Source organism: Cynocephalus volans, chromosome 16, assembly GCF_027409185.1.
Source record: "Cynocephalus volans isolate mCynVol1 chromosome 16, mCynVol1.pri, whole genome shotgun sequence".
Taxonomy (NCBI): domain Eukaryota; kingdom Metazoa; phylum Chordata; class Mammalia; order Dermoptera; family Cynocephalidae; genus Cynocephalus; species Cynocephalus volans.
Window position 1 is genome coordinate 4,911,338 of NC_084475.1, and position 23,215 is coordinate 4,934,552.

Here is a 23,215-nt window from a genome sequence, read left to right on the forward strand (position 1 = left end):
TCAGAAGCTTCCACCAGACCCAAAGGAATATTAGTCACATGTAATTACCCTTCTAGGGGTTTGAAAAATGTGTCAGGCCAACTTATTGGATGCAGTTTTTTTGTTTTTGTTTTTGTGACCGGTAGGGGGATCGCAACCCTTGGCTAGGTGTCGTCTGCACCGCGCTCAGCCAGTGAGCGCACCGGCCATCCTTATATAGGATCCGAACCTGTGGCCTCGGCGCTCCCAGCGCCGCTGCGCTCCCAGCGCCACACTCTCCCAAGTGAGCCACGGGTTCGGCCCTTGGATGCAGTTTTAATCTAAAACTCTTTACGTTGTACTGTCAACTCAGTCTTCATGGACCTGAGAAACACTTCTGTTTTGACAGTCGTACCGTTGTCCTAATAAAGTCATTGTTTTGGAGGACTCAGAGAAGGCACCCAAGGTGGGAGAGCATGATTACTTTTCAGGCAGCCTCTGCAAGTTACTAACTAATTAACGTTTATTGAGTACTCACCATGTGCCAGGCACTTTTCAGGTATTGATACATTTTTTCCTAAAAACTCATTAGAGGTAGGCGCTATTATAACAGAGAGGCTGAGCAACAGGGATTAAGCAGTTAGCCCGAGGTCACATTATTAGCAGAGCTAGGATTCGAGCCTCGTCTGGTTATGGAATCTGTATTCCTAATCACCATGCTATCCTGCTTAAAGTTAAGCTGGAGGACTTACTCCAGTTACGGAGACAGTTTTTATCTCCCTGAAACTGAACCCAGTAAACCATAATAATAAGCTAATCAATAGTTTGGGTACCTTTTTTGCTCAAATTTTTCTTTTGAAAAAATTTAAACCTACCAGAAAGATGAAAGAATAAGTACAATGGACACCCTTGTATCCTTTGTGTGGATTCTATTATTAACATACTCTTCTCTCTCTCTCTCTCTCTCTCTCTGGATGGACCACATAGTAGACTTTAGTGTAGAGCTCAATATTCACACCTGTTAAGGCAAGACCTTTCTGAGTACCCAATGCCCCTTGACTCCTGAGGTTTTCCATCCTGTCATGGGAATAGACACTATTCCTAAGCCTGTGTATAATTCAATTATTCTTCTAATACTTTTGTTGTTGCTGCTTTTTCTTTTTATGGCTGGCCAGTACAGTGATCTGAACCCTTGACCTTGGTGTTATCAGCACCATGCCTGTCTAATGCTTTCAAGTGGTTTTTTCCTGGCCTTAAGTAGTTTCCTCATACACATGCACTGATCAGTACTTTGCTGAACGCTTGAGAGATCCCTCTGCATAACTCCAGCGTTCCTTCTCTGTGCACCTCTTTTCTCTCTAGTACTCTACTTTGTGAATTCTAGTCACCTCAGTCTCTGCCTGTGTCTCCCCCACCCTTGCACCATAGCCTAGAAACTCTCTCAAGGCAGTCACAGGGCTTACTTAGTTTATTTCCCATCTCTTGGAGATCACTGTCTGTCGTTGCCTGATGTCTAATGTCTTGAGAACTGTTGTTTTGTATATTTTGTCTAGTTTTTCAGTTCTTACAGGTGGGAGGTTAAATTGGTCCCTGTAACTCCATCTTGGTCAGAAATGAGTAATGTTCTTTAAATCTCTTTTGTTTGATCCAGGATCCAATCAAAGATCAGGTACTGCATGTTATGTTATGTCTTTGTTTCCTTTAGTCTAAAGCATTTCCCTACTTCTTTTTGGTCTTTTATGACAGTGTCACTTTTGAAGAGTCTGAGACAGTTGTCTTGTAATTTGTCCCAAAACCTGGATTTGTCTGTTTCCTCCTGATTAGATTCAGGTTAAATATTTTTGGTAAGAATACTACATAGGCAATGTATCCTTCCTACCTCATGACTTTAAATGGCCTATAATGCTGTTTGATCACTTGATTAAGGTGGTATCTTACAGATCTCTGCATTGTAAAGTTATTTTTTCCCCTTGGAAATTAATAAATAGTTTGTGGGGTGATACTTTGAGATCAGTTAAGATTCTACTGGTGAAAGCCTTTTCACCCAACTGTGAATCAATGATAGTCTGAATGAATTGTTGTATTGGTGGTTGCAAAATGGCACTTTTCTAATTCTGTCATTCCTTTTACATTTATTAGCTGGCACTATTCTGTTAAAGAAGAGCTCCCCACCCTTTTATCTTTGATTATCATTATGAACTAATGTATTCTTCACACTATGTTGTACCTTATTATCATCGTTATTCTTTTGAATGCTCAAATTGCCCAGATTTGGCCAATGTGATCTCTGTTATTGTTTAACCACATAATGCAGGTTTAAACTAAGCTGTTTTTTTTTATGTCCAGAGTAATTTCTAATACTTACCACAGCCAACAAGAATTGAGAAAGGGACTCTAAAATAGGGGCTTATCCAGACTGTTGGAGAACTCACAGATCCCACTTTCAAAATGTACCACAAAGTTACAGAAATCAAAACCATGTGATAATGGCAGAAGAGTAGACATACATCAATAGAATACAGTCCAGAAATAAACTCACACATCACAGTCAACTGATTTTCAAAATGGGCACCAAGTTGATTCAATAAGAAAAGCTGAAATGTTAGCTCAGTGAATAACTCAACTAATAAAAATTTTGATTGACAGTTAGGACATGATTGTGGTAAAAAACATACACTGAAGTTAAGTGTTTCCCCTATACTCTTATCAGCAACTATCATCACAGAAAACTGACTTCTGTGACCGAATGTGTGAGAATTTCTCTCCACTGGCAAGCAAGCAATGAATCAATTCTGCAGTATACACCAGCTGGGTGCCCTCCAATCAATTTAGTTTGCATTCCCCAGGAAACTAACCTCAGATAGCACAGGAAAAGTTTTTCTTTCCCCAAATAACCTCATTTCAGAGACAAACGCAGGGGGAGTAGGGAAAGGCTATAAGTTTAAAAGGCTTCCCAACATTTTAAGGCTATTCCCATACACAGTACTCATCCTCCATTTCCAAGGCCAAACTCTCCTGCTGTTTATCCTTTCTTATTAAAGCTGAGCATTTATGGGCTGACTGATTAACTCAGATGGTATCAATCTCTATACTGGCCAATCCTCCCCCCAAAAGCTGAGCATTTAAGGACATCTAAGCATTTAAAAGCATGGGTTCTCACATCAGAACTTACTGGAAATGCAAATTATCAGGCCATATCCATATAATGAATCAGAACTCTGGGGCTGGGATCCATCCATCTACATTTTAACAAGCCCTCCAGGTGAAATGATACTAAAGATGGAGAATTACTGGCCATTGCATATTTTCTTTTTATGGGCACTGCATTTTGAATGAGCAGAAATCTCAGCCCAGTCTGAGGTAAGCCAGCCTCAAATCCTTGGGTCAAATTAGCATGTGACTTTATAATTCCACTAACAAAAGTAAATTGCCACTGGATTAAAAAAAAAATGAAACAAAACAGAAAATACACTCCCAGTACCCCCTCCTCCAAAAAACCTGAAATGAAAGGAAAGGGCTTTCAGTAGGCCCATGATCCCCATTACTTCCCAACGAGTGTCAATTTCCTGCACTAGCCCAAACCTATCTTTAGCATCTAGTCCCTCAGGGAGGAGTCAAACAATCAGAGTGACTATTTCTCCATGATGAACATATTAAAAGAGAAGGTCATTGTTAGTAGCTAAAGAATAATATAATTTTTAGAATCTCGAAATATTAAGAAATCAAATTTTTTTAAACTGTAGAGTAGCCAAGTTACACAATATAAAAAAAAGTCCAATCTCATTAATAACTAAAGAATGTAAATCAAATAACAAAGAGATAGCATTTTCTATGTAAAATCCTGGCAAAAATATCCATAAGGTCAGGATGATGGGTAACAGGCATTGATATATATTGTCAGTAAGAGTGGAAATTGGTGTAACCCTTTTGAAGAACAATCTGTGTTAAAGAAAAAATTACTCTAACACTTTTTAAAACAGTAAGGAATACAAACTTTCCTGTAAGCACGGCATGAGCCCTGCATCCTATAAATATTGATATATTGCACTTTGATTTTTTTCTTAAAGTACTCTAATTTCTCTGTGATTTTTCATTTTACCCATTGTTTATCTAGGAGAGTACTGTTTAATTTCCACACATTTGTGAATTTTCTAAATTTCCTTCCATTATTGTGGTCAGAGAACATACTTTCTATGATCTTAGTCTTTTTAAATGCATTAAGACTTGCTTTGTGGGCAAAAAAAAAAAAAAAAAAAATCGTTACCCCACAAAATAATAAAAATAAAATTGCAAGGAATACTTTTTTCAAGACTACTGCTATAGGGGTATCACGACAGGGGAGAGAGATTGTATTCAAATCCAAATACAACAAGGACAAGTGGGGATTTACAGACAAGGAGTAGAGTGAAAGAAGGGGTCAGTGAATGGAAAATTCCTAACAGGGGACATCAAGGGTAAGGGAATTCTTACTAAACTGACCTAACAGGATTCTTGCTAAAGGCAGGCCAAGGATTTATTCATGAAAGGTGGGAAATGAGGAACTTCATCAGATATCAAAGGTGATCAGATTATCAAGGGTGAGATAATTTTTTTTTTCTGACCAGTAAGGGGATCGCAACCCTCAGCACAGTGTTGTCCGCACCACACTCAGCCAGTGAGCGCATCGGCCATCCCTATACAGGATCCAAAACCATGGCCTTGGTGCTACCAGCACCGCACTCTCCCGAGTGAGCCACGGGGCTGGCCCAAGGGTGAGAGATTGTGACAGCAGGATTCTTTGCTTAGACTGGGCCAGACAGGCCAATGACAGGATGGGGCCAAGTTTGGTCAAGGAGAATCTCTGTTGTTGGAAAAGTTTATCAAAATTAAAGATGCACATACCCTTTAGGATTAAAATTCCAATATGGAATTTATCCCATAAACAAATATTCACCAAGATATATGTATAAGGATAATCACCAAACCATTAATAATACTATCTAAAAGTTCACTGGTTAAACAAATTAAGGTTCCTACTTAAAATGAAGTAATATGCAGCTGAGTGTTATAATACCAAAGTCAAGTGTTCAGATTCCTGTACTGGCCAGCTGACAAAAACAAACAAACAAACAAACAACAACAACAAAAACCCAGCTGAAAAAAGAATGAGGTCTATCCTTTTGTGTTGATACAGAAAGATATGCAAAACACTTTAAGCCAAAATGGAAGGTATAGAACAATATCAGACTGTAATCCCACGAACAAACGTTAAAGATGAGGAGATAGATACTGCAATATGTACAAAATTTTTCTGCAAAGACACAAGAAATATTAATAGTGGTCAACTTTGGGGAGAGGACTAGGATGAAATAGCAAAAGGGCAGTCTTTATTTTTCATTTCACACCTTTCTATACAAGTCTGTTTGATAGGAGCTATTTAGGTGGAACCTCTTTCTATATTATTTCTATATTATTATTACTGGAGGTGGAACTTCTTTCCATATTATTTCTATATTATTATTATTGGAGGCGGAACCTCTTTCTATATTATTTCAATTTCTTACTCTGGGCATAAACTACACACACAAACACACGTGTGCATGCACGCATGTGTGCAAAATAAACTGTAGAGCAGGGAAAGAAGAGATGTTTTAATTGGCTTTGACTTTAATTTTATATTATTGTATTACTTGGTTATTTTTCATGCTTATCTTTTTTTTTTCTGGTGGCTGGCTGGTACTCTGGACCTTGGTGTTCTCAGCACTATGCTCTAACCAACTGGGCTAACTGGCCAGCCCTTTCATGCTTATCAAACACCTCCAAATATACTTGGTTAGTTACATTTCTGTAGTTTGTCCCATACCTTTGAGGGCGCTGAAAGGAAATCTGGAAGGAGATAAACTTGTGCCAGTAGCTCTGTGTAGTCATGACAAAGAAAGTAATAAACATGGGAAAGAGTATTTTCAAGTGTGAAATCCTCTAAAGCTTTTTGGTGTTATGAAACAAACAATAAAACAATTTAAAAATAATTAGTTTTACCTATTTTGATATGCTGGTGATTGTAGGAAAACAATACTTTTAAATAACAAAATGCTATATTTGTATAACAAAACTCTTCACTTTAATTGAAAGATGACAAAAGTGTAGCAAAATAAAATTATGATAAACTATCATTTCATAATTCCTGACATCTTATCACTTTTCCACTGTTCCTTCCATAGTAGGCTATCTATAAATTGTACACATATACAACTAGAGTTTTAATGCCTGCCTTTTCATATTTCCAGTCATTGGCTTCCATTTCACAGAAGGAACATAATAAGTTTCTCTTTCTTGTTTTTTTCCATAGGACTACAAATGTAGAGTTCAAAGGAAAAATGTTCAAATGAAGAATTTGTCAAAAGACAAATTACAAGAAATTTAGTTTAAAGATCTCAATTGTCTTTACTGAGACTCTAGTTTCAAGCAATACTTCATTCTGTAAAATAGAATTAAATGTTCCAATAAGCAGAGCAGAAGGGGTTGGCTTTACGAACAGAAAGGCTGAAGAAAGTAGAAACAAAGAACAGAATGTATTACTACTTTTCTTATAAAGCAGGGACAGGGAAACAGAATAGAAAAATAACTGATTAGTTAACATCAAGCTGCTTCTTTTGCATAAGAATTAAAGCAGAAGGAGAGGCTATCCAAACAGCTTTAGTTGGTTAGAGCGCAGTATTGTTAACACCAAGATCAAGGGTTTGAATCCCCATACCTGTCAGCCTCAAAAGAAGAAGAGAAAAAAAAAAAAAAAAGGCAAAGGGAATCTCATTATCATGCTGATGGACAATTTAAACTGGACTGTTTGGGATACTGGCTGTTTGGGGGTTTGGTGATGTGGAACTTTAGCGTGGATGACTCCGTTTTGATTTTTAGTCTGGTCCATTGAGGCCTAGTGTTCAGAAACTTAGTTTAAAACAATGGCCTCCTCTAACTTTTACTTAACACATTTTCCCCCTTTATATGCTATAGTGTAATTTGATATTTACATAGAAACAATGATATAAAATCCTCCTTAGACTGGATTTTAAAAATATAACCACTTTGGTTTTGTACATATTTCGGACAGAAAAGAATTTATTGCATTTAAAGTTTTAACGTTAAAAAGCCAAGAAACTATATTTTATAATAAAAAAACATTGCCTATTGCAAATACACACAAACAAAAAAGAGTCAAATTCTCACCAAAAGAATATAGCATAATCACATACCAATCATTAAAAACTCTATATCCCAGTGCTATTTTACTGTAAGATTTTAAGACATTATTACATATACGCATTGTGACATGGGTAGCTTTAAGGAAGAAGGGAAGAAAAATTCTTTTTCCTACTACCCTCCTAGGTTCTCTGGCTGAGGTCCTGTAAATTGGACTGAGAAAACAAGGATTAATTAGAGAAACACATGTATAAGTTTATTGACTTGTGTATCATGAGTATAACACATGGGGAACCAGAGATTAGTAATTCAAAGGTTTGGTTAGAATTTGGGTTTATTTTACCAAAAGAATAAATTTTAAGAGAAGTGACAAAGGAAAAGAACCCTGAGTCTTTAGGGGTAGCAAATTACGGGAAGGCAAATATATGGGAAACTAATGGAAGATAAAGGCTAGCTAGTAAAGTTCATATAGATTCCTCTGATGCTGCCTCCAGGCTGATAAGGGTCTAAATGACTAACTTTTGTCATTCCTGATAGAGAGGGGAGAGGAGACACCTTTGTACATTTATGTCCTGCTTTTAGGAAAATAGAGGGAGGGCAGATAGCTTTACTTTATCTGCTTCTTCTCAATTGCCTTCAGCTCAAAATAATCCTTAGGCCAAAGTGGAATATTGGGGTGGCATATTCTGCCAGTATATAGCATTCAGTCTACTGAATCCATTATATCCACATAATGATCACTCATTAAATGGAACACTTAGTATCACGAAAAAAATAATAATCCAGCTTATTACACTCGTTTAAAGGAAACATAGTCATCTCATGAGAAGCATTGTGTTTTTTAAAACTTCTAGAGAAAAAAATAAAAACTGCACATCCGAAAACAAAATAAAATATACAAAGCAAAAGAAAATAGTCAAACCAGAAGCCATTTAATTTTATAAGTAATGGAAAGGACAAGAACTTGAATATAAATTACCTTTCTAAAAAGTTATTTTAAAATCAAACCTTTATTTCCACGTAACAAACACCAAAAAAACCTCTCAATCACAGTAGCAATGCAATCAACATAGTTATGAAGTCAATTTATATATACTTAAAGCCTCCAAAGGTCAATCAGCTTAAGTTCCAAACATGTCCAGATGCAGTTTCCAAACCAGTATGGAGGTCAATATACACTGGAATGCATTTAACAACAGTTGTTTATACTAAGGTGTCCAACAAGCTTACACTTGACAAGCTGAAGTATAATAATCTGAAGTCCTATGGTGAAACACACACATAGGTTTTGCCCCAAAGCTCCTGCAGTAAGAAGTGAAAGGTGAAAAAAGGCCAGTCCAGGTGGTGAAATTTCTCATTCTGTAACAGAGGTATGAGAGTTTAACACTAGTACGCTGTCAAGTCATTAAACTTTGCACTCCAAATCTCTTGCTGAGGTCTGAGATGGACACAAATGCAAATTATTTTTATTATATAGAAAAAAAGAGGATCATTTGCTAACTTACTCTCTCCCATGTGTGTTCCTGCTATAAGGTGAAGGTGCTGAATACAGACAATAGCAAGGTCTACCACTCTATCAACCATAAAACTTCCCTCTGTATCAATAAAAACTGCTTCACCTGCAACTCCTCCAAAACATTCTGGTATCTGCACATCTACTGACAACTGCATACTGTCAAGAAAAAAAAGTGAAATGACCAATCCATTATTAGGGTCATCTAATGCAGTGTTTTTCAAACTCCAGATAATGACCAGTTAAGTACCACTAAAAGTAAATGCAAATACTCTCCAAGGCAACAAAGATGTCTTAACTCTCTACGGCTCCAGATATATATGAATCAATTGATACCTGGATTAAGGGAAGGGAGTGCCTATAAAACCACTATGAAGGACTTTTTAATGGTTTTTAGGTCTCTGAGAATGGAATCCTTTCTTATTATACATAAATATACTTTCGAATATTTGACTTTCAAATATATTCTCAGGAGTGAATTAATAAAGTAGAAGACTGACTGTTTAACCTATGTTTAACAATGTGAAAACAAACATTTTTTAATATCAAAATAATTGTATCATTTTATCAAGATGCGATACTGAAGCACCACAAACGGTAAACTGATTTTTGTTTGATGCACACACACATAAAATTAAGAGCACACACACGCCTTTTTTTGGTCTCCTGACTATAAAACTAAGGCACAATACTCTCTTACTTACATAAAATGTTAAGTCCACCCTTAAGAGCAGAACATTTTATTTTACCATATTTGTGTTCTTCCAACACCTGGTGCACCATAAATTTCTGTTGTTTTCATTAAGGGTACCCCGCCCCCAAGAATATTATCCAGTGCTGAACAGAAGGTAATTATGAAGCCCTGGGAGTGCTCCTGCTCAAGAAGTTCCAGCGCTGTACGCTTCTTGCCTGACTCAGATGTACCAGCATGTCTTGGTTTATTTGAGACATTCTCTTCTTATAATCTGCAAAGTTTCTAAGGCTTCCTCTTTAGATATCCCAACTTGTGAAAGCAAAATAAGGAAAATAGAACAAACCCTGATTTTTACAGATTTCACAGTCTAACATAATGGGTTGTCTTCGTTAATTTTAATTTTTAGATAACAAGAGTGAGGCTGAGTAGAGAAATATAAAAATATGAAATTCCATTAACTATTTAATTTTTCAAGTTAAAAAAGGCATTTTTTGTGTGATTTTTTAGTCACATAAAGATTTACCTATTGCCTCAAAAACAGAATTCAACTAAAGTATTTCTGGATACCTACAAGAGTATCTCAGGAGGTAGAAATAAAAATGTACTAGCAGTCAGTCCTTTAACTATCCCTTTTGGTCTTATGAAGCCATATTTATCTTGCTACCATAAGGTATACATATTATTTTTCAGATAAGAATGAGAATGGCTTAACTACCTAAAACAAGGTACAGCTTTAAGAAGTGCATGTGCATGTAGTATTCATAATAAAAACTTTTCATGGAAACACTGACATAAAAAATTCATGTATCACTCCAAACTACTTAATGAGAACAACTATTCGATGCACAAATATTTGAAGTAATACACTTATACATCCTCAACCACACAATTTCACTCCTATCTGATGGCTGGAGAAGAGAAAATAGCAATTACAACACAAACTGCTAAAGAAATAATGGTGATGGGCTGGTGGGTTAGTTCAGTTGATTAGGGCATGGTGCTGATAACACCAATGTCTAGGGGTCAATCCTCGTACTGGCCAGCTGCCAAAAAAAAAAAAAAAAAGAAAAGAAAAGAAAGGGAAAAAGAACGCTTGCATCAGAAACAGAAATTTTTCTTTAATTTTAAAAATTAAAAAAAAATGGGAGGACATCACTTATCAGTTTCATATATCAGTGCTTGATTTATTAAGGATATGAACTATAAAGCTGGTGCTAATAAAAGATAATGTTGGTGATAAGTATTTAAGAAATTGAAATCATATTCAAGAGCTTGATGCTGGAGTCAGATTGCTTGGGTTTGTAAATTCTGACTGCACCACTTACTGTGTGACTTTGGGCAAGTTACTATTTTGTGCCTCATACTCTTTTCCTCTATAAAATGGGAATAAGACAATACATATAAAAAGCTTCATAGAATACCAAGGCCACCCCAAAATGGTCAACAATCATCAGCAATTATTATTGAGTCCCTCACTTCTTTGGAAAAACAACTTGTTGAAAGAAAAAGAGCCCATCAAACTTTGGAGAACAGTCTGCAGTATGACTTAAAACTGAACGTTGGGTCTACAATATTTATTCCTTTTTTTCCCCTGGTGGCTGGCCAGTATGCAGATCTGAACCCTTGACCTTGGTGTTACAAGGCCGTGCTCTGACCAGCTGAGTAAAGGGCCAGCCTGCAGAAGTTAAACTCCTGAGTGGCGAGTTGAAACCTCCTTATTTTCCATGGTTAAAGGCAATTATTGAAAATTCTGCCCTATTTTCTTCAGTGACTAGCACAGGTCTGGCCATATCACAGTGTGATGTGCACAGCGAGAGTGGCTACAGCCAGCTTCATTTTGGGGTATCTCAGGATGCAGTGCTTCCCACCGACCTATAATCTGCAGTACTCTGGAATATGTTTTGGGTTTTTCAGTGAATTACAGAACAGAAGCGCTGTCTTTTTTCTACCGCTATTTCCAGGTTCTGGGAATTCTACTCCCTTTCTCGCTCAGTGTCTCTAGTCTTACACGAGTCCTGCATTTCTGGAATTTAATCCGCACCCTTTGTATTTTGAAACAACAAAAATAAGACAGCCTGTTTGGTTTCCAATTGTAGCTCCACTATCTTCTAACACAGTTATCATAAAAAGTTACTTAGCCTCCCCAAGATCACAGATCAGTCCTCTCAACTACCTACAGGACACACATACTGCACCACGTCAGAAGGTTCTTTTGAATATAATTGAGATAATCCTCAAAGCATCCAGCAGGCACCGCCAGAGAGAAAGCAATCAAGAAATGTTACCACGACCACAGTTCTCCTAACCAGGCAGCTTTTAAGTGGAGTCAAGGCGCTGTTTCACGTCGCAGACGCGATCGCGGGAGGCCCTGAGGTGGGAGAACTAAGACCATGTAGCGCCCGTGGCGGCCGGTGTGCCTCAGTTTGTACTCGGTAGTCCTTACCTTTGCTGAGTTCGGAGGGTTTCACCTCTAGGAGTTCCTCAGCAGTCTGGAAACCTGCAGACACCAGCTTCGCTCGCACCGCTGGAGACAGCGGGAAACTCACTAAATCCCGCTGCATTTCAAAGCGGGACACCGACACAGGCACTAGTGCAAACCCAAAGCCGCAAAGCCTCGGCGCCCACACCTCGCACGCCCGCGCCCGGCCGTGCCGCGTGACGTCAGACGTAAAGCGGGAGGGGCGGGGCCTGCCGCCTTACTGCAGGAGGTTCTGGGCTTGACCGCTTTCCCGAAGCATGCAAAATGTCACACTTCGGCAGCATTTCCGTTGTGATTCCTGCAAATCCCATTTAGGGTTTCCCCATCAAATGTACACCCTTGACAGTAAAAAGATGGATGGAGTCCACAGGATGGACAGGCAGGCCCAGTGTGGCCGACACACCACATTTCCTCACCTCCGCCCCGGCCTGTTGGCTGAAATCTCACGCACAATAGGAACGATCTCCCCGAGTGGGAGCAGTGGTAGTAACAGGTGCACACTGGCCAGCACATTGGCCAGTTACCGGGTTTTTTTTGGAGTGAAAAGTCCAGGAAACAGTCATATAAGGATTGACCTGATGCCCATTACAGAGTTCCAGCCTCTTGGCTCTTCTTGCCAGCCGTCCCGTTGCCTGCCCCCCGCCCCCACCCCCACCCCGCCCGCGCCTTTCCCGCCCTCGCGAGGCATTGTGGGCCAGCCCCCGACCGGCGAGGGAACGCTCGCGCCGGTCCCCGCAGCCACCAACGGCTTTCCGCGAGTGAAGTTTGGAGGTTACTGAGACCGGTACAGCTTCACGACCACCTGGTTTAAGAAGTAGCTGGAAAAATAAGCAAGCAATGTCCCCACAGTGGGCTGGGCCTGGGCTCCTCGGGGCCTGAGAGGGAAGCGTTGGGTTACGCCAGAGTTCTCGGTCTGGTAGAGTTGCGAAGGGGCGTTCACGCCGTGGAAGTGACCGTTTCTAAAATACAGAATTTGGGGGGAATTGGAAGGCAGTTTGGAAGGTGATTGATGCCGTCTTTCCTTGCCTACGTCAGTGTGATTTATTTAGGAGAGTAACTTATTCGCTACCTGTTGGCGGTGATTCTTAGCCTTGACTTTTCTTCCCAGGTTAAAGGAACTCTCTTAATGTACTGCAAATCAGCCCTTCAAATACCTAAGATCTAAGGAAGGAAGCAACATATGTTGAGCATTTTAGCAAATCGCACGTGTTGCAAATGCTCAGAGCCATGCTACAAGGAAGTTGGGGACATAGAAGCTCAGAGCACAGTATTCTTGAAGCCAAAATTCAAGACGAGGACCCTTTCACTACCCTGAGGTAACTCTAAATTGTGAGCCCCTCCTGGAGAGGGAGAGAATTCAAGAAGTATTTGTACCCCGTTTTATAGGTCAGGGAAAGTCTGGTACTACTGGTCAAAATGTGGTTTGCCACTCAGTACCATTGCTTAACTTCTAATTGGATCTGCATCTGGGCACTCAGTGGGCATTACACACGTATTGTCCTCAGGGAGAATTCATGCTTATGCTTATAAAATAACCAGATTCTTAGGTGAAGACACGGTGTTACCACATTCAGCGATAGCTCTGCAGTAGTTTGGTCAAACTCAATGGAATTGGTCAGGTTTAGAATTTTGTTTCATTGGCAGTGGAGAGTTAAGAAAGGAGTCGACTCTGCGTGTAGCTACACAATTGGTTATTAGTATCTTCTGACCCTACAATAGTTATTTTCATCATCATTCTTAAGATTGCTTTAATGCAGTTTGCTCTGCAGTCATGCTTTTAAATTGGGGTCCAGGTTTATGAAGCCAGGCGCCAAGAACTAAACAAATCTATGGGACGAATACAGAAAGTACACCTTCCTCCACTGTCAGTTTTATCAACAACAACAACAAAAAGTTTTTTAGGGAGGGAAGAGTTGAATGATTTAACTTGTGAGTCATTTGAAATGTTTTATATTAAACAAGCATTAATATATTGTGAATAAAGTGCAAAAATAAAAATAAATTTTAAGATAAACGTAAGACGTCAGAGATGGATCAGACTTATACTGGTCATATCAGAAGTTTCCCGAAGTCCCCTGGGAATATGTTTTTGTTTTCCTTTGCAATGTGGGGTTACTCCATGAAAAAGTTTGAGAGTCACTGCTATGGACGAATAAGTACGGGTCTCGGAGTCATACAAATTTGGGTTTGTTTCACATCTCTGGAAGTTACCAGCTGTGTGACCTTTGGCAAGTTATTCGGTTTCCTCACCTACAGGTAGAATATTTCATGGAGTTGTCAGAAAGGTTAAATTAACATATATGAAGTACTTAGCATAGATAATGTGCATAATAAATTTTAGTCTCTTTCTCCATTTTAAAATATTCTAATGTGCGTATTCAGTTGAATAAATCCTTGTTGAATACCTAGCTCAGCAGAGTGCTAATATTGTGAGGCAGTTTTTAAAAAATGCCTACGTTGTAAAGTGCCAAAGTAGAGTGCTTTCACATTTTTCATTTTTTTTTAGATTTGATCCTTACAGTAATTCTGTGAACTGTTACTGGGGTTCCCATGTACGATTAGCCACCAAGGTCAAGAGTTCAGATCCCTGCACCGGCCAGCTGCCCACCCCAAAATTAGTACACGCAAGGTTGGATCACTGAAGCAAGATTAAATATTTTTAAGTGGTAGTTATGTGCCACATGACAGAGGAAGCAAACAAGACAGATTCTCTGCCCTCATGTAGCCTAAAATGTGTGAGGATCGTTATTGAGTATTTCTGATAGGTTGCATTTCTGAGTTGCCTTGCTCCCTAGATATAATAGTAGGAAGGAACTGTGGCTGTCAGTATCCACAGTTAATCTGTCAAAGTATCCCAATAATGAGATTTTCTTCTCTCCATTTCTGGAAGTAGAATTCCTGGGTCAGAGAGTACGCACATTTACATTTTGAATCCTATTGCTAACCCCAGCTGCACCCCTCCCTTCCCTGCCCCCACCCTCACCATGGTTCCACCACTTATACTCCTACTAACATCATATGAGGGCTGGTTTTCCCACCTCTACCCAGCACTGGCCCTTGGCAGTCTTTAAATAGTTGCTATCTTTTATTACTAAACGAGCTTAAAAATCTTTTCATATGATTTTATCTTCATATGAATTTATTTCATATGATTTTATTCATGTATTCTATCATCGTGATTATCTCATTTATATCCTTTGCCCACTTTCACTCTTATTTTTAATAGTGGTAAAACACACAAAATATAAAATTGACCATCTTAAATGTTTTTAACTTTACAGTTAGTAGTGTTAATTATGTTCACATTGTGCAACTGATCTCCCGAAGTTTTTCATCTTGCAGAATTGAAACTCTGTGCCCATTAAACAAGTCCCACAATTCCTCTCTCCCCACCCATCCACCCAATCCCTGGCAACCACCATTCTACTTTGTTTCTATGAGTTTGACGGCTCTTGATACCTCATATAAGTGTAATAATACAGTATTTATCTTTTTGTGACTGGCTTAGTTCCCTTAGCATAATGTCCTCAAGGTTCATCCATGTAGTATGTGTCAGAATTTCCTTTCTTTTTAAGGCTGAGCAAAATTCCATTGTATGTATATTCCACATTTGTTTATACATTCATCTGTGGGTGGACATTTGGGTTGTTTCCGCCTCTTGGCTATTGGGAATAATTCTGCTATGAACATGGGTGTATAAGGGTACTTTGAAAAGTTCATGGAACAATATTATTATAATATGAATCTTTCCACGAACTTTTTGAAGGACCCTCATATATCCTTTGGCTACTTTTCAATTGGGCTACTTTTATTTAAAGTATTTATTTGTTGTAGGTCTATTTTTTAAAAATTAGTATGAGGAACAAGAGCTAACATTTATTGCCCTGACTAGGGGCCAGGTGTTCTGCTCAGCTGTCTGATAGCAGAACCCATGCTCTCAACTGTTATGCTGCCTATTCTCGCTCATGTGCATATTCCATCACACAGGCTATTTACCTAATCTGTGTATTGCAAATACCTTCCCACTTTGTCATGTGTGTTTAAATTTTGTTTTATGAGGTTTTCTACTTTATAGAGATTTTCTGTATGTAAATCTAGTCAAATTTTATATTTAGTTCTGACTTTGGCAACATGCTTAGAAAGTGATTCAAAAGTATAAACAAATATTTTGTTTGTATTTTTTCTGCATATGGTTTAAATTGACATTTGAATATTTTAGTCTGTCTTTTAAAAATATAGTGTAGGAGGAAGCATTTTTTCCTTCTTTTTAGTGTGAGCTTATTTTCTCAGCAGTCTTCATGTAGTAATCAACCCTTTCCCCCATCTATATGAAATGCTACCTTTATCATATACTTTTCTGTATTTAGGTCCTATAGTCCTAGTATAACACCGCGAGTTGTTATGTCTATTCTTTTAATATCCTGCTAGATTCAGTTTACAAGTTTTATGCATTTAGTAAGAGTTTTGCATGTTTGTTCCTAAGTGAGATCTGTAGCAATCTTTCTATACTTAACTAAGTTTTTCCACTTCTTTTGTGCTAACTCATGTTAGTATTAAACAAATGATAACCAAAAAATCTGCTCTCACGAGGTCAGCTATCTGTGAGGTCAGTGTACTTTTTTCACACATTATATCTGCAAAATTAGGATTAATTTTACAGTCTATGTTTTACTATTAATTGACAGGGGTTTTTTTTCTTAATGGAACGTGAAATAATGGTGTATCTTACAATGGGTGTCAGATTAGATGAAATATAAGTATTATGTTAAAGTTGACTATTCTAGATAATATGTAGAGAGAAGGGAGGAGGACAGGAGCAGGGCAGAGAAGGAGGCAAAAGATGGGAGAGTTGGCTCCTGAACCGGATTACCTGGGTCCCAGTCATGGCTCCACCACTAATTTAACTGGCTGTGTGACCTTGAGTGAGTTAACCCCTCTGTGGCTGTTAAAGAAAAAATTATTCAGTTGTACTTGTTAAAAGCACGGTAAGGAAGGCTTTATTAAGGACCATCACAATAGGTATATGTACTACTGCAACCCGGATCTTGCAGAGGGGGAGAGAGATGGGGCTCAGCTCCAGCTACAGCAAGGGCAGGTGGGAATTTATGGCTAAGGAGCAGTATGAAGATCAGTGGGTTGAAAGTCACTAAGAAAGATCAGGGGTAAGCCTTCCAGGGTGATTAGACATCACCTGGGGGATGGTGGAGCCTGATCAGATACTGAGGGTGGAGAGGTTCTGTCTAAACTGATTTAGCAGGGTCTTTTGCTAAAACTGGATTTTACAAGGAAGTGCAGAGATGGGCCTAGGAGAAGGTTCAGAAAGCTGACCAGAGTTTGGCCACAGAATCTTTGTCATGCTTCATATTCTTTATCTCTAAAATGGGGATGATTCCAGTTCCTACCTCAAAGTTGTGAGGATTAAATATAAAGTCCAGGTGATTTACTGAGTGCTTAGTAGGCTAAAGCACTCAGTAGATATTAGCTGGTAGTATTTCTTGGTTTGCTTTGGGGTTTTTTACTGGGTGGCCTGATTCACATGTTATAATTATGCTTTATAGTTTGGGCTGTTACTTTGCTATTTACTTGGCTTTATCCTCAAAAGAACTCCTCCAAGGTCAGTAATGCATATTTTACAAACCGAGGTCAGAGGCTGGAATCATATCTAGAGCCTTCCTATATGAACACTGGATTGCAGTCCAGTTCTTGGATTCCAAAACCCTTTATAACACACCCCGCTAGCTCACCATTCTCCCCTTCGTGGAATAGGAGAAAATAGTGCAGGGCTGCTGTGGAGCTCCGGTATCCCGGGAAGGCGTGAAGGTGGCTTGCTACTTTTTAAAAAACTCTTTCACATCCGTTTGCTCAAGGGCTTTCCCCACAAGGAGATCCAAAGGCCTTTGGCTACGCCAAAACTTGGGAGAGGGATGGATTTTTGTCAGGAAAGTAGCCTGTTAGATATCACTTAGGATGGCGCGTGAAGGAGGAATTGGTTGAAAGCTGTCTCAAATGGTGCGGGGCAGTCGGCGAAGGAGCAGGCAGCTGCGCTCGCTGACCAGCCGGGCCTGCGCGTGAGGGCACGCAGGAGGTGGGGGATGTAGGTTCAAGAATCTGCATCTTGGAAGCACGTTCCTTGGAAAGATATGCATAACATCTCTATCGCCAGAACTCAGACATAGTACAAAAAAATTTTTGTTGCTATGTCAATAAAGCCCAGTAAGAGTTGTTTCACGAAACTTAACAGTGGTTTCGGCACCAGGGTGTAGAGCCGGGGTCAAAAAGGAACTGGTACGTATGTGGCAGGAGAGTTACCGTGATCATGAAGGTGGTTTCCCAAAGCGCGGTAAACGGAGCTGGAGAACTTGTGGTAGTGGGGGCTGCGTTGGCAGTGTTGTGGTGGAAGAACAGATGCCCTTGTTGAGAGTTGACTTACGTGTAATGCAGAGAAGTTTTTACTAAGAACATGGACTCTGGGTTTTTGCGTTTTCGTTGTTCATTGTGATCAAGGATAGTTGACAGCTTATTATGGTTGGTAGGAACGCTATATGTCAGGTAGATTGTTTTAGGCTTACTTATATACCGTTAAACTTGATCTTATTTGGTTTTGTAAAAAGTAGTTGGTAAGGGGCTTTAAGTTATATTCTAATGTTGCTCACGTTTGAATAAGCACTTTTCTAGCCTTAGGTGCTTAAAAATCTTCTGGTACAAACTGTGACCTTACTCACATGTATTGTACGTAGAACGCGTTTTTGCATTATTCGTCTTACTATTCTGTCACCGCTAGGCTGGTGGCTAGCACCTTAAAAGCTTATTTTTTATTTATTTTTGGTGGCTGGCGGCTCCGGGAATCTGAAACATTTCCTTGGTGTTAGGAGTCTGCGCTCTAACCAGCTACGTCAACCAGTAAGCCTAGCACCTTGAAAGCTTAAGTGCCTGTGAGTAAATGAGAAATGTACACTACATACAGGCAATGGCTTGAGAAGTGGTGTTTTTCATCATTAGCAGCACTCACAGAAATTTTAGAATACTTTGTGAATGGTGAAAATACTGGAGTAAGCAATAGGGCATTCAAGTGAAACTCCTCCAGCACAGCAAAAAAGGGCCCGTTAATACCTGTGAAGTCAAAGCTACGGGGGACACAGTCATAGAGGCCTCAAAGCTGTGGCCAGCCTGGCGTTCATGGGTACTATGGAAGCAGCCAATTACGAAAGTAGTTCAGTAATGAGATACTGTATAACTGAGGTGGGGTTGGGTCACACTTTATTGACGAAGATATCTAGCAAAAGTGTAGTTACTGTGGTTTTTATTGCAGAGCCCTGTGGCTGAGAAATGCAGCACCAGGGCCATTGCCTGTCAGGAGTGAATGAGTTTAGCTCCCTGTAACTCAGGCGGTCCAGAGAGGCCAATAGTTATTCATGCTTTCCTGGCAGTGGACATGTAGACTCAGTTGTGTTATCGACTTGATAGCCACACCCTGCTTTATGAACATATATATCAAAACCCAACTTTTGAAAAATACTGAGTATACATTTCACCCTCATTATATTTCTGAGCAAGTCCCAAAGTGGAGTAGCAATTCCGACCTGGCACGACCGATTCTGAGCGCTCCGTCCCCAAACACGGTGGCCTCCCAAACTGCTCTGCACTGCAAATCCACCCCGGAATCTTCGCGTATGCCCGAAAGGCAAGTAATTTAACAATCTCTTCAGCCACACCTGCTGTTGTCTTTTGGATCAACGTGAGGGGTAGCTAGAGCGAACTCATCCAGTAGGGACTGTAGGGAAGGGAGCCTTGAAGCAGAGGGTGAAGTCGCTAATACAGGCAGAGATAACGGAGGTAGAAGCGCTGTGGTTGCCGGTTCTAGCGCGTTCTTTGCGCAGTAGAGTTTCTAGTGAATATCCAAATAGATTTAGCCTGATGTGTGTCATTTGAGCAAGCCTTGAAGTTGCGAACCGAAGACCTAAATAAAGAACTCAGAATGCAATGACCATGACTCTATAGGGGGTTGAGGATGATGGTAAGGTAGCAAAGTTGGCGATTTATATTTATTTACCTGGCGGGGGAGGTACCATGATCAGGAGGGTGCTTTTTTCCCAGGGTGAGGCTTCTTCATTGCACTGTGAATGTACTGAATTCTGCAATTGCTCGAAATATGGGAAATTCGACTGCATGATTTGTGGTAGTTGGGGACTGCATTTGTTCTTTCCCGTGATGAAGTGGGTTTTTTAATAATAGGCTATAAAACAACATTCATTATTTTCAGTAGGTTTTTCTTGGTATTTTCCTACGGGTCTTATGTGTCTGGAAAGTTAACTTATGGTGGTTTGCTTCTAGTGTAATTGAAGTTAATCCCTGTTCAGGTTCTAAAAGTTCGTTCTGGGATAGGCTAGCCAAGTCCGTTCAGTAAAAGTTCAATGCCAGCCGCCTCCGAGGCGGGAGGATGCCTTAGGTGGGATTTCTTGATTGGTTTGTCTGATGATTTGCCTTTCTTACTCACTTGTGTGTTTTGTATGTGGAGCCATCCAACTTTTGAGGGAACTGTATGATACGGGGCGAAAGGTCAAATACCTGATCCCTATGCTTAGTTCTATTTTTTCCACATGTAGATAAATTTGCTACTTTAATTTTTATTCCAGTTGTGGGATGAATCACTGAGGGTGTCTGTAGAGGAAGTTAAGATTTGAAATACCCAGGAGTGGGTGTTAGTATGTAAATGGTGAACAGAATTCATGCTGAGGTCCTCCCAACTAAGCCATAAGCATAACATGACATAACTTGCTATTTTTAGTGTATTTACTGGGGCTGTCATAACAAAGTACCACAGTTTGTGTGGTTTAAACAATAGAAATTAATTTTCTTACAGTTCTGGAGACTGGATATCCAAGTAAGGTCAAGGCATTGGCAGGATTGGGTTCTTCTGAGGGCTCTCTCCTTGGCTTGCAGATAGCCATCGTCTTGCTGTCCCTTCACAGTGATCCTGGCCCCTAGTGTGTCTCTCTTATGACACCTGTCACTGCCTTGTGGCCCCACTGTAAGGGCCTCATTGTAATTTAATCACCTCTTTAAAGACCTTATGTCCGTATACAGTTACATTCTAAGGTACTGGGGGGTTAGGCTTCAACATTTGAATTTTGGGGGTAGAGACACAATTCAGCTCACAACAACCATCTACATTATAATGGAAATACACCACTTGTTTTTATACCTGGAAATAGAAGGTAGACAGACTGGGGAGGAGTTGGGAGTGAATGACAGCTTGCTATAAAAGCTTGAGTTCCTATATGTTTAAAACAGTATTTTCTGGTCACTTTTGTTTGCTTAAGACCATTGTGATGCCATTGTCTTCTAGGATGCTGTTTGTAGTCAGTGACACGGATAGTAACAGTTACCCAAGGAAATAAAGTTAAAGCACGCAACTTAACAGTACTTTACACATTTAATTCATGGATAAATTAAGAAAGCTTTACTTCTCAGTAACATATAATCCCTAAACTTCCTGGCTGGTGAAGATTCACTGAATTTGTCCGCCTTCTTGGCTTTTTCTTTTACCTTACCTCATCTCACTCATTTCACATCCTCTTGCTTCTCCACTTAGCCCTTAGTCATGCCCTTGATGTGCGTGTTTGTTTATTCATGTGGATGGAGCTTCCTTGTCTTACCCACTGTCTATGGAACACCAACATGGTGCTACTTGTGTGCCCTGCTAGACTATGAGCATTGTGATGGCAATGACCTAATTTTTAGGTGTCTTACACAGCACCTGTCACATTTGAGACACTTCGTAAGTTCCTTAGTTCATTTTGTGCTATAAGAAAATGCCTGAGGGCTGGCCAGTTAGGTGTTTAGTTAGAGCATGGTGTTGTAACACCAAGGTCAAGGGTTCAGATCCTTGTATCGGCCAGCTGTCAAAAAAAAAGAAAGAAAATGCCTGAAACTCGATAATTTCAGAGAGAAAGAGAGAGAGGCAAAAAGAGGTCCGAACTCGTCCTTTTATAAGAAACCACTCCTGTGATAATGAACCAACTCCCTCTATAATGGCATTAATTTATTCATGAGGGCAGTGCCCACATGAATGAAACACTTCTTAAAGAGCCTACCTCCCAACACCTCTGCACTGGGGATCAAGTTTACAAACACATGAACTTTGAGGGACACAAACTATAGCAGTAGGCCTACCACAAACACTTGATTGTATGACTGATGGTCAGGTGTGGCTGCCACATGTGGAAAGTTAAAATTTCTCTACATGGCTCTTATCATGCACAGTAACAGCTAATAGCTACAAAGAACATGCTTGGTGCCAGGCACAGTTCTAAGCACTTTACAATTTTTTTTTCTTTTTTTTTTTGGTGGTTGGCTGGTATAGGGAACTGAACCCTTGACCTTGGTTTTTACAAGGCTGTGTTCTAACCAAGTACTTTATACACATTAGCTCATTTAAATCTCTCAACAACCCTTTGCTTATCATTATCTCCATTTTACAGATGAAGAAATTGAGGCCTATCAATGTTGATTAATTTCTCTAAGGTCATACAGTTGAGAGGTGAAAGAGCCAGGACAAGAACTTCAGAGTCTTACTTATGACCCCAGTTCCTATCATACTATCTACACTCCCACATAATTATTTCATTTGTGTTCTAAACATTCAAAGTTAATACTCTCCTAATTATCTTTTATTTTTATTTTTGTTATTTTTTTCAGTTTAGTTTTTTCTCTTTAAAAAATTTAAAAAAATTTTTTTTTGGTTTTTTTCCCTTTTAATTTTTTTATTTTTTAGTATTACTTCCCAGTAGTCATCAATTTTCTGTCCTGGGAATTGGTGATAAATATATTCAGTTCTTTGATTTCAACAATAATGTTGAGGATAGACATTAATCTCATAGAATTTTAGTAATTGTTCCCCTAATCTTCTTCATTATTAGTGAAGGTGGGCAGATTTCCAAATGTGAAAGAATCTTAAGTTGCTTCCTTGCATTTCTGATTCAGTTAGAATAAACATGTTGCTCTCTTTTGAAACAGGATGTCTCGGGCTGTCCATCTTCCAGTTCCCTGTCCTGTTCCACTTGGTACATTAAGAAATGACTCCTTGGAAGCTCAGCTTCATGAGTATGTCAAACAAGCAAACTATGTGAAAGTGAAGACAATTCTTAAGAAAGGTAAGCACTGTGTTTAGATGGCAGATGCAACTTGGTCCACATTTCTAAATAGCATTCGGAAGAAACCCAGGGACATTATAAAACTATGAGGTATATAGGAACTCTTGCTACTGTCTTAGCTATTTCTCTGTAAATCTAAAACTGTCCCAAAATAAAAGGCTTTTTGAAAGGTCAGTACCATTATACTCTCCCCTCCACACTAGATACAGCTTCTTTTAGCTTTATAAAATAATAACCTTGCC

The 23,215-nt window shown here is 39.4% G+C and overlaps 2 protein-coding genes and 1 non-coding gene across 12 annotated transcripts in view; 2 read left to right on the forward strand and 1 right to left on the reverse strand.

Moving 5' to 3' along the window:
- The window catches only part of LOC134365180 (DNA repair protein RAD51 homolog 3-like), a 33,803-nt gene extending 21,839 nt beyond the window's left edge, over positions 1-11,964 (reverse strand). The window contains exon 1 of the mRNA XM_063081388.1: positions 11,785-11,964. Coding sequence (XP_062937458.1) covers positions 11,785-11,902 — 118 coding nt within the window. The 5' untranslated portion in view covers positions 11,903-11,964. The remainder of the gene's footprint in view (positions 1-11,784) is intronic.
- LOC134365178 (leucine-rich repeat-containing protein 37A2-like) overlaps positions 1-23,215 on the forward strand; it is a 124,113-nt gene that overhangs the window by 51,131 nt on the left and 49,767 nt on the right. For 9 of the 10 annotated variants that reach the window (XM_063081381.1, XM_063081384.1, XM_063081386.1 and 6 more), the window contains 2 exons: positions 12,929-13,136; positions 22,837-22,973. The gene's annotated coding sequence lies outside the window, so the exon portion shown is untranslated. The remainder of the gene's footprint in view (positions 1-12,928; positions 13,137-22,836; positions 22,974-23,215) is intronic. The other variant, XM_063081379.1, reaches the window with a different exon arrangement.
- Positions 19,863-20,028, forward strand: LOC134365354 (U1 spliceosomal RNA). The gene has a single exon (XR_010022058.1). It is a non-coding gene; the product is annotated as a U1 spliceosomal RNA (small nuclear RNA).